Raw genomic sequence first — 21,563 nt, 5'->3', positions numbered from 1 at the left:
TGACCCCATTATTAAATAATATGACCTTTATTTATGGCCTAGGCAGTAAGGCTTCATAAATAAGCCTAGGTAGTAAGACTTCATAAATTGACCTCTGTAATCACTACTTCACACTACTGAGAAAGAATCCCACAGGTTTGTTCTGTTTTTAGTCTTCTATTGCTTACTCTCCAGGGCTACGACAACCATGCAGCAGCATTAAAGCGGCACTGCAATTCGCCTATTTATGTGTGGATCCCCCTCACTAGATTTGGGCATCGCAAACGCTGCCTACGTCTTCCTCACTGAAATAGTTGTTCAGTGCCTACTGTGTGACAGCTACTCTGCCAGGTGCAAAGAAACAGTATAAACAAGACAGACGTGATCCCTGGTCTCAGGAAGTCAGGCAATAAATCGATAAACAACATATGCTTTTAAATTGAGAAAAATACTAGGAAGGAATCAGTATCAGAGAATGGAGGTCAAGATGTAGGACTGCATGTTTAGCTACAGTGACTAGGGAAGGCATCTCTGAAAAGGAAACATTTAAGCTGAGACCTAAAAGCAGAGGAAGGGGCATTCCAGTCACTGGGAATCCCCTAAGATAGGGGATAAACAATTTAGAGACTAAATGAAATAAACCCAAGGCTGGCTGGAGAGCAGGAGTAAGGGTAAAGCTGGAGGTGAGATCATGGGCCATGATAAAGAATTTGGATTTTATAGTTTTTACAAAGAAGAGCACTGAGTATTCAGCAGGAAACAGTTACGATTTTATTTATACTTTAAAATCATTATAAATCCTATTCTATGAAGAACATAGAAGTCACGAGGTAAAACAAGGAGACCAGCGAGGCCTACTGCAACAGTTCAGGCGAGGGATGACGGCAGCCTGGAACAGAAGTTGGTAGATGGAAATGGTGAGACGTTGGACAGGTCTGAGAGAGATTTAGGAGGTAGATCTGATCTTTGAAAAAAAGAGTAAAGGCAATTCAAAGGTGAAAGGACAGTCTTTTCAAAAAACGGTGTTAGAATAAACATCCACATTGGGAAAAAGATATAATCAATCTAAACACTGGCCTTATCTCAACACAGAAGAGGATATAGAGACGGAAAATAAGCATATGAAAAGATGCTCAATAGCATGCCATTAGGGGACTGCAAATTAAAACAGTGAGATACCACCACACAGCTATCAAAGTGGCTACAATTCAAAACACTGGCAACACCAAACGCTGGCAAGGATGTAGAACAGGAATTCTCATTTACTGCTGGTGGGAATGCAAAATGGGACAGCCACTTTGGAATACAGTTCGGTGGTTTCTTAGAAATCTAAGCATAGGCTTACCGTTTAAGATCCAGCAGTTGCACTACTAGGTATTTTCCCAAATGCATTGAAAACTTACGCCCTCAAAACACCTGCACACAAATGTTTACAGTAGCTTTCTTTACTCATAAGTGCCAAAAAGTGGAAGCCACCAAGATGTCCTTCAATAGGTGAAGGACAAACTGGCAGATCTATACCGTAATAAAAAGAAACGTGCTATCAAGCCACACAAAGATAAGGACAATCCTTAACCGCATATTGCTGAGTGAAAGAAGCCAGCAGAAAAGGCTACATACTGTATGATTCCAACTATATGACATCCTGAGACGGACAAAACTAGAGAGACAGTAAAAACATCAGTAGGTGCCAGGGACTGAGGTGGTGGTAAAATATCCTAATGGTGGATACATGAAATTACACATTTAGCAAAACCCATAGAACTCTTGACACAAAGAGTGAACCCGAATGTAAACTATTTAACGTATCAAAACTGGTTCAACTACAACAAACGTACCAAACTAATGCAAGATGGTAGCAAGGGAAACAAGGGAAGGGGAATTAAGATAGAAACTCTCTGTACTTTCTGGTCAATTTTTCTGTAAACCTAAAACTGCTGTAAACAATAGTAACAATGTTAAAAAAAAAAAAAGTCCCAAAACAAACAACTGGACTAACGAAAAACAAATAGATTGTATATGGGAGGTGAGGAAGAGACCACTCCATGGTTTTTCACATGAGATGAACATCATGATTCTGCACTGAGATGAAGAGAAAAACAGTCCAAGGTTGGACATGTTTTTTAATTTAAGTAGTTTAATTAAACCACTTGATATCCAAGTGGATATCAAGACGAGCTTTGAGGAGGCGGCTGGGCAGGGGATAAAAATTGGGGGAGTTAAAAAAAGAAAAAGTATTAAGCCATGGGAATGGATAAAATCATCTAAGTGCAAAGGAAGAAGAGGTGAGAGGAAAAACTCAAGGACTGAGAAGGGCATTTCAGAAGGTGGGAGTGTTCAAGTACACTGAATTCTGCTAAGAGGTCAGAAGGCACAGGTAAGCATCCAGGGGATCTGGCAACAGGGAGGACCTGGGCAACTTTGATAAGAGCAGTCACAGTGGTCTGAGATGCAAAAGCCACATCGGGATAGACTGAGAAGTAAATAAAATTTGAGAAATTGTAACAATATGAGTAGACAATTCTTGGTAATAAATGTGAGTAGAGACTGCAGTAGAAGTTAGAGGGTGAAGAAAAGGTCAAGTTGGCTTCCTTTTTTTTTTCTCTTTTTTTTCCTCTTTTGGCCACACCGCATGGCATGCGGGATCTTAGTTCCCCAACCAGGGATCGAACCCACATCCCCTGCATTGGAAGTGCAGAGTCTTAACCACGGGACTGCCATAAAGTCCCGCTTCCTTTTCTTAAGATAACATATGACAGCATAATTAGATGGTGATGGGAATGATCCAGTAGAGAGGGAAATTTGCTCACAGAAAATACTAAAGCCACAAAATCCTTGACAAGATACAACAGATAGATCCAGGCTCTAGACAACAATGGGAAAAAGCCTTTGAAAAGAAGGGTATGGGGGTAGAAGCATCTCAATATCTCCAATGCTTGGGAGATGCATGAAATTTGGTAAGTGGATGCTCAAGAGAATTAAATGAATCAAATTAAAGTAGTGAAATGCTTTTAGAAGGCGTCTAGCAAAGCACCACTACGTGTAAATGTTAGGACTCAAACTAAATTGGAATTATACTTAATATCAAAGAAGACAGAAATAGTGTATAAGGCAAAATAAATTTTAAAAGGACAAAGCCAAAGAAAAGTTACAAACAAGATAGATATAAATCTAACTACGTCAATATTGCTTTAAATGTAAATGGTTGAAATATACCAATTACAAGACAGAGGCTGTCAAATGGATTAAAAAAAAGAAAGACCTAACTGTATGTTGTCTATAAAAAACCCACATTAAATACAAAGATACAGGTAGATTAAAAGTAAAGGGATAAGAAAGATACTGTGATAATACTAATTAAAAGAAAGCTAGTATAGGGCTTCTCTGGTGGCGCAGTGGTTGGGAGTCCGCCTGCCGATGCAGGGGACGCGGGTCCGGGAAGATCCCACATGCTGCGGAGCGGCTGGGCCCGTGAGCTGTGGCCGCTGAGCCTGCGCGTCCGGAGCCTGTGCTCCACAACAGGAGAGGCCATGGCAGTGAGAGGCCCGCGTACCCAAAAAAAAAAAAAAAGAAAGCTAGAATAACCACATTAATTTCAGGAAAACCAGACTTCAGAACAAGGAAAAGTTATCAGGGATAAAGAGAGGCATATTACGAAACAATGAAGGAGTCAAGTCTCCATGAAGATGTAACAATCCTTAATATATGTTTGCTTAACAACAGAGCATCAATATATGTGAGCCAAAAACTGACAGAACTGAAACGAGAAACTGATGAATCCACTATAATACTTAAAAGACTTCAACACCGCTCCACCAGTAACTGATGGATCCAGCAGGCAGAAAATCTATAAAGACAGTTGAACTGAACAGCACCATCAATCAACTGGATCTGACATCTAAAGATTACTTCATCCAACAACAACAAAATATACCTTCTCAAGCTCACATGGAGAATTCACCAAGATTAAGGGCCATAAAAGACACCACAAAATTTTAAAAGAATAGAAAGCATACTAAAAGTACGCTCTCAGACACAAGGGAATTAAACTAAAATTAGTAAGATATCAAGTATTTACAGATAAATGAAAAACCCCTAATAGTTAGAAATTAAACAACACCTCTAAATGATACATTGGTTTCAAAAGTCTCAAAAGAAACTTTTAAATATTTCAAACTAAAAGAACATGAAAAAAGAATTTATCAAAATTCTGGGATACAGCAAAAACAGTGCTTAGAAGAGCGACATAAACCTAAGGCAAGTAGAAGAAAAGAAATAAAAATTAGAGAAGTCAATGAAACTGAAAACAGTAAAACAGAGAAAAATCAACAAAACCAAAGTCTGGTTATTTTATCAATAAAATTGATAAATCTCTAGCTGGGCTAACAAATAAAATGAAGGAAGACACAAACCACTAATATCACAAAGGAAAGAGGAGCCACTACTACTGATCCCATGGATATTAAAAGGACAGTAAGGAGTATTATGAACAACTCTATCTCCACAAATTTGACAACTTCGATGAAATGAACCAATTCCTTAAAAGATATAATCTACCAAAAGTTAGACAAGAAACAAACTGAAAAGGCTTATATCTATTAAAGAAACTGAATTGACAATTAATAACCTTCCCAAGCAGAAAATACAAAGCCCAGATGGTTTCACTGATGAATTCTACCAAATGTTGAATAAAATGACACCAGTTGTATACAATCTCTTTCATACTCATTCTATGAGGCAAGTCTAATATCAAAATCAGACAAGACATTACAAGAAAGGACAATTACAGACCAGTGTCTCATTAACCTTGATACAAAAATCCTTGACAAAATATCAACAAATTGAATGCAATAACATGTAAAAAGAATTATACACGGGCTTCCCTGGTGGCGCAGTGGTTAAGAATCCACCTGCCAATACAGGGGACACGGGTTCGAGCCCTGGGCCGGGAATATCCCACATGCCGCAGAGCAACTAAGCCCGTGCGCCACAACTACTGAGCCTGCTCTCTAGAGCCCGGGTGACACAACTACTGAGCTCACGTGCCACAACTACTGAAGCCTGTGCGCCTAGAGCCCATGCTCCGCAACAAGAGAAGCCACCGCTATGAGAAGCCTGCACACCACAACGAAGAGTAGCCCCTGCTCACCGCAACCAGAAAGCCTGCGTGCAGCAACAAAGACCCAACACAGCCAAAAAAGTAATTTAATTAATTAATTTAAAAAGAAAAAAAGAATTATACACCATGGCCAAGTTCCATTTATTCTACATATGTAAAGCTGATTTAGTATTCAAAAATCAATTAGAAACATTAACAACTAAAGAAAAAACATGATCATATCAATACGTACAGAAAAAGCATTTGACAAAAGTCAACACCAATTCATGATTTAAAAAAAACCACACAAACAAAAAACCTTTGAGGAACCAGAACTAGAGGGGAACTTCCTTAATGTGATAAAGAATATCTACAAAAAACCTACAGCTAACATCATACGTATTGGTGAGAAACTAGATGCTTTCCACCCAATATCATGAACAAGACAAGCAAGTCCCCTCTTACCATTCTTATTCAACATTGTTGTGGGAAGTCCTAGCCAATGCAATAAGCAAAGGAAGTGAAAGGTATAAAGGCTGAGAAGGAAAACATAAAACTGTCTTTGTTTCCAGAAGACATGACCGTGTATACGAAAGTCCCTAAAGCAAGGAAAAAATACCTGCAATTAGTAGGCAACTATAGCAAGGTTGCAAGATATAGGTAAAGTTAATTGTTTTCCTATATATCAGCAACAAACAACTGGAATTTAAAATACACCATTTGCACTAGCACCAAAAAAAAAAAAAAATACTTAGGTATAAATCTAAGAAAATGTGTCTATGTGAGGAAAAAGTACAAAACGCTGATGAAAAATCAAAAAGATCTAAATAAATGGAGAGTAACTGCATGTTCATAGATAGGAAGACTAAATATGGTTAGATGTCGGTTCTTCCCAACTTGGTCTTTAGATCCAATGCAATCCCAATAAAAACCCCAGCAAGTCATTTGTAGACAAACTGATTCTAAAGTCTATATGAAAAGGTAGAAGAGCTAGAATAGTAGGTACAATACTGAAGAACAAAGTTAGAAGTTTGACACCCAATTTTAAGACATACCGAAAAACTATAGTATTCAACACAGTGTAGTATCAGCAAAAGAACAGACCAATAGAATGGAATAAAGAACCCAGAAATAGATACATACAAATATAGTCAATTGATCTTTGAAAACGGAGCAAAGAAAATTCAAAGGAAAAAGGACAGTCTTTTCCTAAACACTGGCCTTTCACAAAAGTTAACTCAATGGATCACAGGCCTAAAGGTAAAACTCAAAACTGTGAAACTTCCTGAAGATAACATAGGAGAAAATCTAGGTCACCATGGGTTTGACAATGAGTTCTTAGATACTCCACTAAAAGCACAAAATAGAAAAAAGAAAAAAAATTGATGAAGTTGGCTTCATTAAAATTTAAAACTTCTGCTCTCTAAGAGACACTGTTAAGAGAATGAAGACAAGCCACAGACTAGGGGAAAATACTTGCAGAACACTTATCTGGTATAGGACTGATATCAAAAACATTCAAAAAACATTTAAAACTCAACAGAAAGAAAACTGATTTTTTAAATGGGCAAAAGATCTGAAAAGACACCTCCCTGAAGAGAATATACAGATGGAAAATAGTATCATTAGAGAACTGCAAATAAAACAGTAAGATGCAACTATACACCTATCAGTGGGACTACAATCCAAAACACTGACACCACCATACGCCTGCAAGGAGATAGGACAACAGGAACTCTGGTTCATTGCTGGTGGGAAGGCAAAATAGTCCAACCACTTTGGAAGACAGCTGGGCAGTTGCTCACAAAGCTAGGCATAGGCTTTACCGTAAGATCCAGCAATTTCACTACTAGGTATTTTTCCCAATGAGTTGAAATCTGTCCTCCAAACACCTACATATAAATGTTTATAGCAACTTTGTTCATAAGTGCCAAAAATTGGAAGCAATCAAGATGTCCTTCAAAGATGAACGGATAAACAAACTGTGGTAAAACTATATGATGGAATCCCATTCAGTAATGAAAAGAAATATGTTATCAAGTCACAAAAAGACACTGTATATCGCTAAATGAAGGAAACCAGCCTGAGAAGGCTAAAAACAAAACTGCAGATTGCCGGAGGTGGGGAGGGGCGGGAAGGGAAGGATGAGTAGAGGTGGAACACCATTTGTAGGCAGGTGAAACTATTCTGTATGACACTGTAATTATGATACATGACATTATGTATATGGCAAAACCTGTAGAACTGTATGACACGAGTGAACCCTAAAGTAAACTATGGATTTCAACTAATAATGATGCATCAGTATTAGTTCATTAATTGTAACAAAATACACCACACAAGATGTCAACAATAGAGCAAACTATGGTAAGGAAAATTGTATAAATGGGGGGGGGGGCAGGGGGAGGACTGCACTTTCTGGTCGATTTTTCTGTAAAACTACTCTCAAAAAATGCATATTAAATCAAAAATCCCTTTTATCTACTTTAAACACTGAGGTTCTATGTGAAATTTTCCTGAGAATATGCATTCTTTTTGGCAAAGATATTTGACAATCAATGGTGTGATACAATTCTTTAGATTTTGATAAATCTTTTAAACCCCGTTTTCATTGCTTGATTATGTGCCCTTGGGCAGGCGTTGTAACCTCTGAGTTTCAGCATCTTTGTGTGTAAAATAAAAAATTACCTTTCTCATAGGTCAACCGGATCTAATGAGATAAATATATGTAAAGCACTTAGCAAAAGCTGCACAGAGTAGGCATGTAAATGGTTGTTCTTTTCCTTCTCCCTCATTTGTCCCCAAATTCTAACTCCGGTAAGGTAGAACACAACCTGTCTCAAACCAGTATTTCTCAAACAAAGGTACGCATACCCTAAAAGTACATGCAACCATTAAATAAACACCTTGTGTCTTCCTGGAGCTCAATTTAAAATCTGGGGGGGAAAAGCTATTTAACTGGTAACTTAAAACACTGTTATACCAAAACAACGTTGCTTGAGTATTTGCACTATATTTCAAGAAGCAACATAAGACTGTGCTTTCATTAGAATTTTGGTCACACTCTCAGACTTCCAGGGCCACTGCTCCACCATCTTCAGCTGTTTGGGGTGTATCTCAAACTTCTCCACTGAAGCACTGACTTTCCTTTCTAGTTTTAATTATGTTACTAAACACAAGTTCATTTTCTTCTCAATGTCAGTGCCGTGTCAACAGTTTAGCTCCAAAGGGCCTGGCTCCTCTTAAATTACTAAGGACAACCTGAAAAATAACATTTTACATTACACAAGCCATTTAATATGGAATTTATAGTTATATGAGTCAAAATTAAGCAATAATTGAAATGAAGATGGTACTTCTTTGATTGCTTTCTCAAGGTCTTAGCTATTACCTTGAGTGAATTTTTTTCTCTTCCTCTGAACTGTGCACATTAGTCTGTACCGGCCTAATTTTTTGAAACAAAATTTTTTGTATATCACTATGTAACTCTTTTGTCCAAGAGAATCTCGTAAAATTAAGCACCTGACTGGCTAAATACGTAAGGATAAACAAAATGGTATGAGTCACAGGGCTAAACACAAGCTGAGCGTGTACTGTGTTGGTTCAGTGTCACACGTTAAGAAGAATAAACTGAAGCATGTTCAGAGACTGACAAAACTCTTAAGGATTTCAAAACCATGCTACATGAATAAGAGCAAAAAAAAAAATGGAGGTGTGCTTACTCTGTTGGGGGGGCGGGAAACTTGCGCTTGGAATTGATGGAGTGTAACAGCCATCTTAAGATACCTGAAGACTATCATATGTGAAGGGCATCAACTCGCTCTACGTTGCCCAGCCCAGAACTAGGACTAACATGATGAGGCAATAAAGTACAGTTCAGTACAGATCTCTGAGCCTGGAGTCAAGAGACTTGAATCCTACAGCAGACCTTTAATAAACTATGTGATATTAGAAATACATGTATTGTTCCCAGATATCAATTATCTTGTATGTAAAATTTTACATACTTTATTTTACAGATAAGGATGCTAATCTAGCTAATTTCTAAGGTAATTTTCAAATAAAAAATGACATGGAAGCATATTCTGGGTCAACTTCTTACCATCAGAGCATCCCTGAACATGGAATCAGCTACCTCACTGATGTAGTGAGTGCTGTCACTAGATCACAGCAATATGATCATTTGCTCTGCATAAAGGCAAATGCAGAACAGACAGCAAACTATCTTAAATAAAAGCCAAATGTCCACGAGCTGATGTCCTTATAAAAAGAATCAAAAAGATAGGATGGAAGGTTACTCTGTTTTCTATACTGCCATCTATTGAGTAAATTATACTAGTAATTCTAGAAAAAAATTCTAAATCATTTTTTTAGCTCACCTGTACTGAATACTGCATTTTCCTTTGTTTCTAGATATACTACATATTATGCTAACACTTGATTCTTTGAACCTATTTAATATACCTTACAGAACAACAGTATAACTTTCTTGTCTGAACAACTTTATATACTAGCCAACAATATTATTTCTTAATCCTTAATATAACAGATTCCCGAATTACAGTGTAAGTGAATGTTTATAAAACTCTAATTTCTCAAACCGAAGTTAAAATTCCTCAGTACAGCTACTGTTTTCTAAATTCTAGGTTTCATTGAACAAAAACAGGCAGACACAGCAAACATGAAGCCAGGCAATAACCTCAAGGAATCTGTACTCAACTTTCCATTCGAAGTACAATATTTTAACAGTTCTCAGGGCTTAAGAAATACTAAATTAAACATTATGAGAGCAAGGGTAGGAGATGCCATGGGATATATTCAGGCCAGGTACCAAAAGGGTACAACGTCTGCAGATATTTGTTTCTAAATGCACTCCAAAGTCATGCAAAAACAAATCTGTGGTTTATCCATTGCTCTTCTCTGAGATTCTTAAGAAAAATTATCTTCCTAATTCTACATCTGTCTGAAAATCAAAGGATATCTGTTGTAGTTTACTTTATCATCAGACATTGCACTGAACACATTTTGAACACTTTTTCTACCTATGCCATACCTTACCTCTTGAGTAGAGATCCCTTTGATCGTAATTCCTGAAAACTCCGATGCGCCCTTCATAGTTCCCTAGCGTTTTTTTACTGCAGTGATCTTATTACCTTAGATGTACATTTAGTGGGAAAAAACTTTAAAGAGCACCTATGTGCTTATTTTGGAAACACAAATCTTTCACATTTCAGGACTGCGTTAATGTGAATTTTTTTAAATGGGAAATAAAAATACCTGAATTTTAAAAAATCAAGAAATCGCTTAGACATCTAGGCACTGACATTTTGCTCAATTGTTTCAATACAGCAAAATACAGTAAGATCTGTGCACATATTTAACAATAAGCTACAAGGTCAGTACTTTGCAGTCACACTGCTTACGTTACCTTTACCTTTTTTAAAACAGAAGCTATGTTAAAATAAAACTGTTTCCTCACTAAAGAACAAAACAAAACTTTTTCCTATAGCTAATCCCATGAATCATGGTGAAACAATAAGCCTACGTTCTTACACCTCGGAGATAAAGCCATGTTCAACATTCTGTAATGTTTTTATTTTGAAGCTATTGACAGTGTAGGGAAAAGTCCCTGTAATGAAAATTATTTAAAACTCTCATTTCACCATTATTTTTACAATATGTTTGAAATTTCCAGTGCAAGATTTTTATTTAACCCCCCAACCCTACCCTTCTATACACATATAGGTAAGACTTATAAATTTTTTTGTATTCAAGGAAAATACAGCCTTCCATCTTCCATAGAAATACATTATGTCTGTAAACCTTTTAATAGCTTTAAATCTAAAAGCAAAATTTTATCCACACAATCTTTACTCATCTTTCCCAAACTTACCAGACTAATAAAGCCAAGAATTTTAGCTCCTCTCCCGCCACCACCCCCCACAAATATAGTAGCTATTCTAAATCATAATTTCCTTTTATAATTCTCATTTTTCAGAGCATAATTTCTTCAGGGAGCCAAATTCTTTCATTTTAATCCGCAAATTGTCATTAATCAAACTTTTATTTCTTGCCTAGGACCCTATCATAATGTTCATTTTTAATTTTAGGAGTCCACTTCTTATGAGTTTTCTTCAAATCAAAAGGGAAATCTCCTCTTGCTTCTAGCAGACTCTGCATAGGAAAGGTAAATTGTTCCAGTGGCTTTGATTAAGTTTATGTAGATATAAAGACAAGAATCATTAAAACCCAATGTTATCCTTTTCCATGTTGTTTTGATAAGGTTAAAAGCAAGAGACTCTAAGATTTCCCCTCCTACAATTATTTGTTCAAGGAGAACATTAAAATATAAAACATTTTCTTCTCCTATTAACAGCACCCACAAATTGGGTAGCTCTCCAATCAGCCGTTGTTTTCAAATATTCTTTTTCTGAATAGAGGAACTGTCTTTTGTATGCTATTTTGTGAGGGTCTTTGATTATCAAGATCTCACTTTAAAAGATGTGACCATATTACTCCTGGTATTTATGATATTAGCTCAAGAGTTTTAATGGTTTGCAAAACTGGCATATAAAAACGGCATCTAAAACAATCCAATTCTGGAAACAAAGCTAAGATGAAGCTAATCAGGAAAATGCAAAAATAGACTAAATAAATCACCTATTTCCTACATTTGGCACTGGGTGACCCAAGGAGAATCATTTTAATTCAACAGTTTAAAATAATTTTTTTTCTCAAAAGAGTTCAACATATACAAGGATAGGATATATATTCAGAAATACTTAGAAGAAGACACATAAAATTAAAATACACTTAAAAATACTGTTGTAGTTTCCATTTTCTACTCCTGAAAGAAAAATAAGCCATTTATCAGTAAGTGCATTTTTTTATGGAGAAAATATTTATTAGTTTTTCAAATGATCACATAATACAAATATTACACAGTCATTCTAGAAAAAAATTAGCTTATAGTAATATCCATAAAATAAACACTGAAAAATATAGGACTGCATATTGTGACACGAAATATTTAAAAATCTGAAAGGAAAACGTATCAAAATAAAAGTTTAAACACATCAGTTCACATTAATATACATCAAGTTTCACTTTTAAATAGCTTTTAGTGGCATGAGATGAATAGAAATGCACTTCATTTCTTTTGCACACTTTAAGGAACAAAGCTAAAATTTAATCAAAGCATGAGATTAATGGGATTAAGAGTTTAAATCACTTCTTCAAAACTGAAACAAAAGGCTAATAACCTCACAGGCCATAAACTCGTTTGTACTGTGGTTCAAAGAGTTCAACTAAATTTCCAAGCGAATCTCACTTTCAGTTCCCTGAGTTCTTTCTAAAATGTTGAGTAGTTGTTTTTTAATTTATATGTGTTTGTAACAACTATCGTACTAACTTTTAACAGAAACAAATCAAGAGTAAAAAGCTGTAATTGTTTATGGGAATTCAGAGCTCTCTAGGGAAATTTTAGTTCAAATTGACCTTTTAAACTTACTTTTAAGTACTGTACATACAAAAGTTTATTTATAATAAATGAGGGGAAAACAGGCCTCACAAATAGCCGAGAAGACTGAAGGCCAGGTTATAATCTAGCAAATGTGGGTTTCCAAAACCTTTAAGATTCCTAAGACATTTAGATGCTTCCATATTATTATCTCTAGAATTTCTATTCTTAAAATTTATACCAAATAAAACAAACTGGCAGCATTGCATAACTTTTAAAAACTTCTTTAACAGCTTTCGACTGACCAGTTAAATAGATACCAAAAAGAGAAATAAAACATTTTGATCACTACCGCCATCAATTTATCGATAAGTTTGGATAACTATCTTGCAACACTTATTCACACATAGAGGCTTATCCTACTACTACTAATCGCTTTTGCTCTATAAAATACCTCTTTTTTTTCAGTTATCATTCAACTTTAGAACGCCTGCAATGCAGAACGATACCTCAAGTTTAACAGGTATTTACTACTTTAGAAGACTGAACTCAAAGACGTCTCTACTCCTATGCTGGAATCTTTGTTGATTTGACAAATAAGAATAAGGTCCAAGACTAGAAAAAGTTTAAAAAGTGCATCCTAATATTAAAAGTAATTTGGGAATAATTAAGAAGTTCACCCTTTATATTTCCTAGTTCCTTTCAGTGTCAGGCAACAAAAGACAGTTTCATTACGATTTTTGGATCTCCCAGACTACTAAAAAATAAAAAGTCTGCCTGCTTCATTAAGGTGATTTTCAATCCCACAAATCTTTTAAGTGAAACAGATACAGAGAGCTGCTTTTTAAAGAAAGGTGTCTCTCATGCTTCCTCTATTTCAGTCTTCTGAATAAAAAGGAATTATTTTCATGGCCATGTAAAATTCCAATCTGAAAAAATTACGTCATTATTTGAGCCTTTCCGTTTCCAGACCAAGAGTACACCAGAGTAAATCTTAAAGTTTATCAATGGCAAGATCAGGTGGCTCTCTCATCCTTGTGTCTTCTAGATATAATGCGTGGCTCCGTTCACCACTGCCTTCCAAACTGCAGCTGCTGCATGTGTGACAGATATCATCCATGAAGGCTCTGCTAGAAGAGTTCCTTTTGCTGAAGTATGATGTTTACCAGTTGAAAGAAATCTGGGCAATTAGAGAACAAATAAACCGGTCTCCCATTATCAAGATACCTGGAGTCACAGAAGGGATCCACCAAGGAGAAATGAAAACCTGCCAAAGCCACCAACTTCACGTTCTACCCAGTGCAGGTGATAAGAACTTCCTGGAATCAAATCCTACCCTTGGCATCAAAGAAACTAAGAGAAAACCATCTTAATGCCATGGGGAAAATCTAGGAAAAGGCTCTTTTGCCTTGTTATATCCTGAAACTCATATTCATTCGTATGTATCTTATTAAAGAATGAAGCCTAGACTTGACAGTAAAACCATAATGGTACTATCATTGCATCTTGTTTAAAGATCTACTTAATTTGAAGTCCTAAAGTTTGAGGTAGGAAAAAGACCAAAAAGTTCTCACTAACAGGGTAGGATAACACCTGGACATCAGACTGTGTAAATTAGGAGAATTCAGATGCCCAGCTTGCCCAAAGACGAAATAAAGAAACTTCTTAAATACTGGAATATAAAAGAGCACTTAGTACACTAATACCAGTAAAGGCTAAAATGGGCAAATATTTCCTTTTAAAAATTCCTGTGGACTACACAGGCATTCACCAAATCAAGTACCCCCAAATCACCCACTGCTTTAGTTATCTGGAGAGAAAATTAAAATAAATTTTAGGTCTCTTTTCTGGAACGGGCACTAGTTAGCATTCTTAGAAAAACAAACAGATTGCAGCCCCACTTGGTTCTTCTATGAACCCAAGGAGTTTAACAGTAGAATTAAATGGGCAATGGAAGGACACTCCAGTCTATAAATAAACCCAAGTAAATAATGGAAAGCACCCACTTGTTTATTATCCTTTCCCAACTCTCTCCAGAAGCTGGATATTCTGCCTCCAAGGGTTCAGTGGAGAAAGTGGACCCCTGACGTCAAAAGCTCTCCGTGGTCTTGGCTGTATCTGTGGTTCTAGGATCACTCCTTGCACCTCTGGTAGGAGAGAAGCACTGAAATAGAGAGCTGAATATAGATTTAAGAAAAAATTCTTATTAAGAAATTACATTCTCTGGTCATTTGAGCTTGTAATGACTTATCCTCAGGATAAAAAGGAGCTACATTTGGGCATACTTTCCTTAGTGCCTTCTTAATTTGAATTTTAGAAGTCTGTCACCACAAATGATTCATTCCTCAGTCACTATTAAGAAGGGACCTATCTTGGTCTAAGCCGTAACATGTTCTGTGACAAACCACCCAACTTCAAGTGGAAGACCAAATCCAAAAATGATCAATTAGGACTGGAAAACAAGATCAGTTGTCTTAAAGGGACAGGGAAAGGCACTCGACCTCAGATATATCAAGGAAGTCCCAATTAACTCTTCTGTCAAAGAGAAGAAGACGGATTGCAAAGTAGAAACAGAATAATCAAGCATATTAACGGGAATACCACTAAACCTTGGGAATTGTCTAAGAAGCTGGATTTGTTCTCAGTTTTTAAGTTTTCAGTAATTTAACGAGTTAATCAGACTACAGTCCCATATTATAGCAATATAAAACGAAACCTGAATTTTATCAAGCTATGACTACTGTCACTGAAAAAGATTTATTCTTCAAGCACTCATATTTAAAAGCGGGAGGGCAGAATTGCGGATACAGGCAATACAGACTAAAAATCTTTTTTCAAACACATGATCATTTGGTTTGGGGTCAAGAAGGACCAGGAAATAATCATTAATGGCTACAATGCAGAAATTTAAGCAGTAAGATATACCCAAATAACAGATGATGATAAAGATACTGGAAAATAGTTTACTTTATTATAGAGATTAGGTAACTAAGAGAAGGAAGTTCAAAGGACACAGCATCTCAGCAAGGAAAAGCTGAAAGGAGAATAAGACAGACAGATAGGTATTTAAAGTTACAGGGACTGCAGGATAAATTTTAACCGTAGAAAACAGATCAATTATACTTTGTGGTACAGAGTGATACATGAGTATTAAATTTCAGATCTCACTCTAAACAGAAGGGTGCTGCGTATTCCTGCTGGATGGAACACAGGCAGTCACACTATGCGACTTCAGGGACATGTTATATTTGGGGATAAATTAAGAAAAAATGCTATCAAATAATGTCTCTCTCACACCAACTGGTCATCACAAGGGTTCCTTACCTGTTAGTGGAACGAGGATTGTGCTCTCCTGTTCTCTATCAATCAACCAACAAAGGTTATAGTCTCAGCACTAAGAAGGTGGCAACCAACCAAAGTTAGTTTTTAATGCCTTCATTTCCTCCTGGCTCTGCCGGCCAGTTTGGAAATATGCCAGCAGCTGAAAAGGAATGGTTATTCCATTACCTAACAACAGTTAGACTAAATGTTGTTTTTTTTTTTTAAAGCCTGAAGATGAAGGAATGAGCTAATAACCCTTCCGTACTTTAGGAATATATTCAAGTCTCTACAAGTGAATAATGTAAACAGTTTGGACTAAGAAAAGAAAACCTACAAATTTAACCATCAAATCTGTAATTTCCAGAATTTAAGCAAAGAAATGAAAAAACAAATCTAAAGAAGGCAAGGGGGTGAAACTGCCATCCAACATGAGGTACCAAACAAATAACTACAAAAGCTATGAGCCTACGTGGAGCTATTTTCCACTGTAAGTTTCCAACAGATTTTAAATCCTGAAGTCTTTAAACAGTATTCTGCAGTAGAATCACATTGAGTAGGAACATGAGGGACGGCAAGAGGAAAGGAGCACAAAAAAGAAAAAGATCTGAATACTGAATGTCTCAAGAAATACAATCTAACTAGGTACTTGCAAGGGTCCCAAACTCACAAATCGAAGAGCAGAGTATTCCACAGCTGGAGTTCTTAAGAGGTGGCTTTTTAACAGATGAGCTTAAAATTGATACATCAGAGCTATTTTACTTATTTTCATTGGACCTATACAGTGGAAACAGGTGCTACAAAAGTGCTTTTAAAATTATTAAACAATCATCCTCCAGCCTTTTCTAATCAATTTTCTTGACAAATCATTCTTTTTCATATCTAATAATATTGCAATATAAACCGTGAAAATTATTAAAGACTCCCAAATGAACGAGATCTAAGTAAAACTTAACTACTTTGATTAAGATACAGTTTAAAATATATTCAGAAACTATAAACAAGATATGATTTTCCAAATTTCCCAGTTTTCCTTCATTTCTTAAACACTAATTAGTAACAATATATCTGATTGAAAATACAGGCAAAAGGGGAGCATTCCATTATGGAACAGAATTATTTGGTAATTTAAGTTCAGAAGCCCACTTCACTTTGAAAATGAAAAACAACTCCCAAGAAATCGTATCTTGCTCAGATTAATAATGGTCTAAGTTTACAATTTCTCCTTCAGTAGGAGCTCCAAACCCTTGACTTATTTACCAGACCCCACAGAGTATATAAATTAAAAATGCAACAAACTTAGATTTAAAAAAAAAAAAAAGTCCTTAGGTTAGGTTATAGGGTAAGTTAAATATGAGAGTTGGCTGAAGAAATAATAGATCCACTTATAAACTTCTCCCAAGTCAGATTACTTTCAGGATATAACTTCTTTGCTCTGCCTGAAGTATGCCAAAACTTGTGGATTCAACATATTCATACTCAAAAAAAAAATTAAACAAATTTCCCTAAATAGAAATTATTTTGAATCATTGAGGACAGCTGCATCTCTCTTGCTTCAGGAGTTAATAATCTATGAAGACTGTGGATTAGATAGTGTATCATATCACTTATGTAGAAAAATGTAAAGGCACTTTCAAAATGAGATCATTATTCAAACAAGAAAGGACAGCCTTTGCAAGACTACTACTGATGGAGGCTCACAAGAATGACATAGTAGGACCTACCCTAATTCTGTTTCAGTATACAGCATTCTTCTATGTGATGTTTCAAGAGGGAAAAAAGAAATTACTCCACTGCAGGGCTTGCATTTCAACCACTAAAGAAGAAATTCCAAACCAAAGCTAATAAAATCAGCAATGCTGAAATGCCACAAAGGAACTCAAACAAGGTGTTAGAAGGTCTATTCATCTACGATTTTAATATTTTCCATTAATACTTAAAAGTTTAAAGATTCTTACTGAAAATCAAGTCACATTCAAATCAGAAACAATCTAAGTATTTTATATATAAATACCACTCTGAGAAATTCTCCCAAAATGTACAAACTAGACTATTTGCAATATTTGTTCTCAATACTAAATTACTAAATGAGCATATACTGTTTATTACTTTTAAGCGTTTCTAATATCAATGAAAGAGGGAAAGCTACACCTGATCATTTTTAAGCAATGAAATTGAAGGTAACACATTTCTACAAAGACTATGATTTCTATTCACTTGTGTTATAGAAGACCAATCTGAAGTCGGAATTATTAAGTTATAGATTTACAGATTATTTATAAAACAAAACATTCTACTACTCTAAACTGGGAGCAGGACACAGTAATATCTTTTTCTTATTCACCTTTTATCATTCACTGTTACTAGTTGTAAGGCACTTCTAAAAAGAATAAGAATTTCCCACAAATCCCTCCCAGTGTCCAGATCAGCCCCAGATGGCATTAAGAAGAAAATGAAAGAACATCCTTAAGAGAAGCAGTGAGTCTTTGCATCTCCAGCCCCTACACTATACACCAAATTAAATAAATTCAGTAAACGTTTTACAAATGAACGAAGTCTACCGGTGAAGAAACAAAAAGTAAGCAGAATTTTGTCAAGTGGCTGGTATCTAAAGTTAAACTTTCTTATCCTAAAGGAAATAAAAACTATTGAAAGTGTATTAGTTCCATGGATTCTCTTTTGGGGCTCATCAGCTTCTAGGATTAATTTCTAAATATGATCAGCAGAAACGTCAAAGGTATTATCCTGAGGTGACACAAATTTTAGCTAAATTACAACACCCGTTATAGATTTTCTAATGTTCTTTTCCAGACCTAAAATTAGTAAAAAAAAACAAAAAACAAAAAACCAAACCGGATATTGCCAGAACACCCAATTTCAATTTTTCAATTTTAAAAAGTGAGAGATCTTGTCAAAAAGCAGACAGACAAACAAAGCCCAGCTTGCTCAGAATTAGTTAGCCACGGTATTGTACTGACTCTGGAGGAAAAGGCTCTATCTAAACCAGAACCTTGTATATATTGTCAAACGGGATACACCTTATAAACACTAAAATAAGGAAGAAAGCCTGGAACTTTAAGGAATGCACAGCATGGAAAGCAATTACCTAACAGAGAAGAAAGTTGTAATGAAAGTGAAAAACCCTATTAGATTGTTTTAAGAAATCAATATCTAACCAAATTCCAAGATTTACCAATATATTTTCTCTTCATCCTTTTGGAAAAGATACTATCCCGAAATGTTATTGGGATTCAAGTTACTCCACTAGGTTTAAATGTCAAGTGTTTGTTCAAAGATAGAAAAGAAAAAAATAGCTAATCCTGGGCTTCCCTGGTGGCACAGTGGTTGAGAGTCTGCCTGCCGATGCAGGGGACACGGGTTCGTGCCCCAGTCCGGGAAGATCCCACACGCCGCGGAACGGCTGTACCCGTGAGCCATGGCCGCTGAGCCTGCGCGTCCGGAGCCTGTGCTCCGCAAGGGGAGAGGCCACAACAGTGAGAGGCCCGCATACCACAAAAAAAAACAAAAAAAATAGCTAATCCAATTATGTCCTCATGTTCCACTGACTATAAGATGAGGAAGTAAAACAGGTAAAAAAAAGAAAATGCACAATACATTTTTAGAGTAGTTAATGCTCTATAGAATAAAAGATAAAAGGCAATCATAAAAATATATACCGACTATAAAAAGAATTCAGAATCAAGTTGCCTTTAAAAAGGCAACTTCAGGGTCAAGATGACTAAACACAGAAACATTTAAATTGACCACTGCCTCCTTTGAATGAAAAAGGCTCTGTTCTTTGAAACAAAGAAAACCTTAGTGAACATAATTTTATGTTAAAATTAGTGGAAGTATTTTGAGAAACAGTATTTACATAGTCTTAAAATATCTCCCCAAAGACACTTATCATTTACAAAGGGAAAAAGAGTAAATCAACAGTGTAGACACCTGGCAGTCACCTCCTTAACCAAATCATCTTTTATCGCCACCAGTAATGGGACAAATCGATATCATGTAACTCCTGATATAATGTACTGACACAGACATAACATCATTTCAGTGGAATCTTTTTCCAAAAATATATAATTCTCAATCTGACCAAGAGAGAACATCAGACACACAAGTTCAGTAATATTCAAACTAGCTAGTACTCTTCAAAATTGTCAAGGTTACAAAAGGCAAAGAGAATGAAGAACTAGCCCAGATTGAAGGAGACTAAAGAGACATGACAATTAAGTACACTGTAAAATTCTAGATAGGATCCTGGACCAAAAAAGGGTGATTTAATGGACAATGGTCAAAATGCAAATAAGCTTACAGATCGGTTAGTATTAATGTTAACTCCTGATTTCTATATTTCTTCTATGAATATTAGGAAAAGTTGGGTGAAGGTATACGGGGACTCTATGTACTATTTTCGCAACGTTAAGTCTAAATTTATTTTAAAATAAAGTTAAAAATATAAAACAAAAGGTCCTGAATATGTGACATACCTATGGAATGTTCACTGAGAAGAAATATAAATCTACAATTTTTATTGATAGAAAGTTCACTCCGATCTTTCTTTAAAAACTAATTCTAGTGGAAATGACAGCATTATGTTCTGTACTAATATCAGAAAAGTAATCAGATGGTGACAGTCTTGCTTATGCTTTTGTTTTTGCGGTACGCGGGCCTCTCACTGTTGTGGCCTCTCCTGTTGCGGAGCACAGGCTCCGGACACGCAGGCTCAGCGGCCATGGCTCACGGGTACAGCCGCTCCGCGGCATGTGGAATCTTCCCGGACTGGGGCACGAACCCGTGTCCCCTGCATCGGCAGGCGGACTCTCAACCACTGCGCCACCAGGGAAGCCCTTGCTTATGCTTTTTAATTTCTTTGATAAATAGTTCTCTATACAGAGAACTTTGATTCAGAAGAAAGTATGAGAGATCAAAAAATATCTTCTCTCCTACAAAGAGAAAAACTGAATTATGTTTATGTTAAACTAGAGTGGAAATTAACTTTAGACTAAAGCAAACATATAATAGAGTAAGTAGCTTAAAAAGTCTTCAAATTTAAATTACCATGTATGTATACACACTACTATGTGCAAAATAGCTAGCTAGTGGGAACCTGCTGTATAGCACAGGGAGCTCAGCTCAATGCTCCGTGGTGACCTAGAGGGGGGGGATTGGCGGGGTTGGGAGGGGTCGGGGGTCCAACAGGGAGGGGATAGATGTGTACATATAGCTGATTCACACTGCTGTACAGCAGAAACTAACACACCATTGTAAAGCAACTATACTCCAATAAAAAAATAAAAATAAATTACCATGTATGAATTTTTATTCCTGCATAATAAAAATGGAAGGAATAAACTTTTCTGCTCATTTTCCCTAAAAACTTCCATAAGAAACAATGTATAGCACCATAAATATCCCTCTAACATTTTTTTGCTAAAAGTCAAATTATAAAACTCCCAAATAATATACCTTCACTTATAAAATCAGTTACAATATTCATACATAAACTTTTGTTTAATTTTGTTAACATTTATCGAGAGCTTAGTATACAGCAATATATTATGCATTATATATATATATATATAATATATATTGCTTCATTTGATCCTCACAATAACTCAATGACATACACAGTACAATCATCACAGTTTTACCGATAAGGAAACTAAGGCACATAGTAAAGTAACTCGGCTAAGATCACACACC

At 35.9% G+C, this 21,563-nt stretch overlaps 1 protein-coding gene across 5 annotated transcripts in view; it reads right to left on the bottom strand.

Annotated features, from left to right (window-relative positions):
* The window catches only part of TSC22D1 (TSC22 domain family member 1), a 135,057-nt gene that overhangs the window by 89,178 nt on the left and 24,316 nt on the right, over nt 1-21,563 (bottom strand). The window contains exons 2-3 of one of the 5 annotated variants that reach the window (XR_004522979.2): nt 14,543-14,713; nt 11,942-13,716 (exon numbers count right to left, since the gene is read on the bottom strand). The exons of 1 other annotated variant lie outside the window; for it this stretch is intronic. Coding sequence is in view for 3 of the 4 variants with exons in the window: in XM_033843365.2 (XP_033699256.1) it covers nt 14,550-14,700 (151 nt within the window). In the remaining variant the exon portion in view is untranslated. Of the gene's footprint in view, nt 1-11,940; nt 14,714-21,563 lie in introns of those variants that run through there. 3 more of the 5 variants (XM_033843366.2, XM_033843365.2, XM_073795217.1) reach the window with 3 other exon arrangements.

The sequence above is a fragment of the Tursiops truncatus genome, chromosome 18 (assembly GCF_011762595.2).
Source record: "Tursiops truncatus isolate mTurTru1 chromosome 18, mTurTru1.mat.Y, whole genome shotgun sequence".
Lineage (NCBI taxonomy): Eukaryota > Metazoa > Chordata > Mammalia > Artiodactyla > Delphinidae > Tursiops > Tursiops truncatus.
The sequence above is the reverse complement of the archived record's forward strand: the minus strand, read 5'-3'. Positions and strand labels throughout refer to the sequence as shown.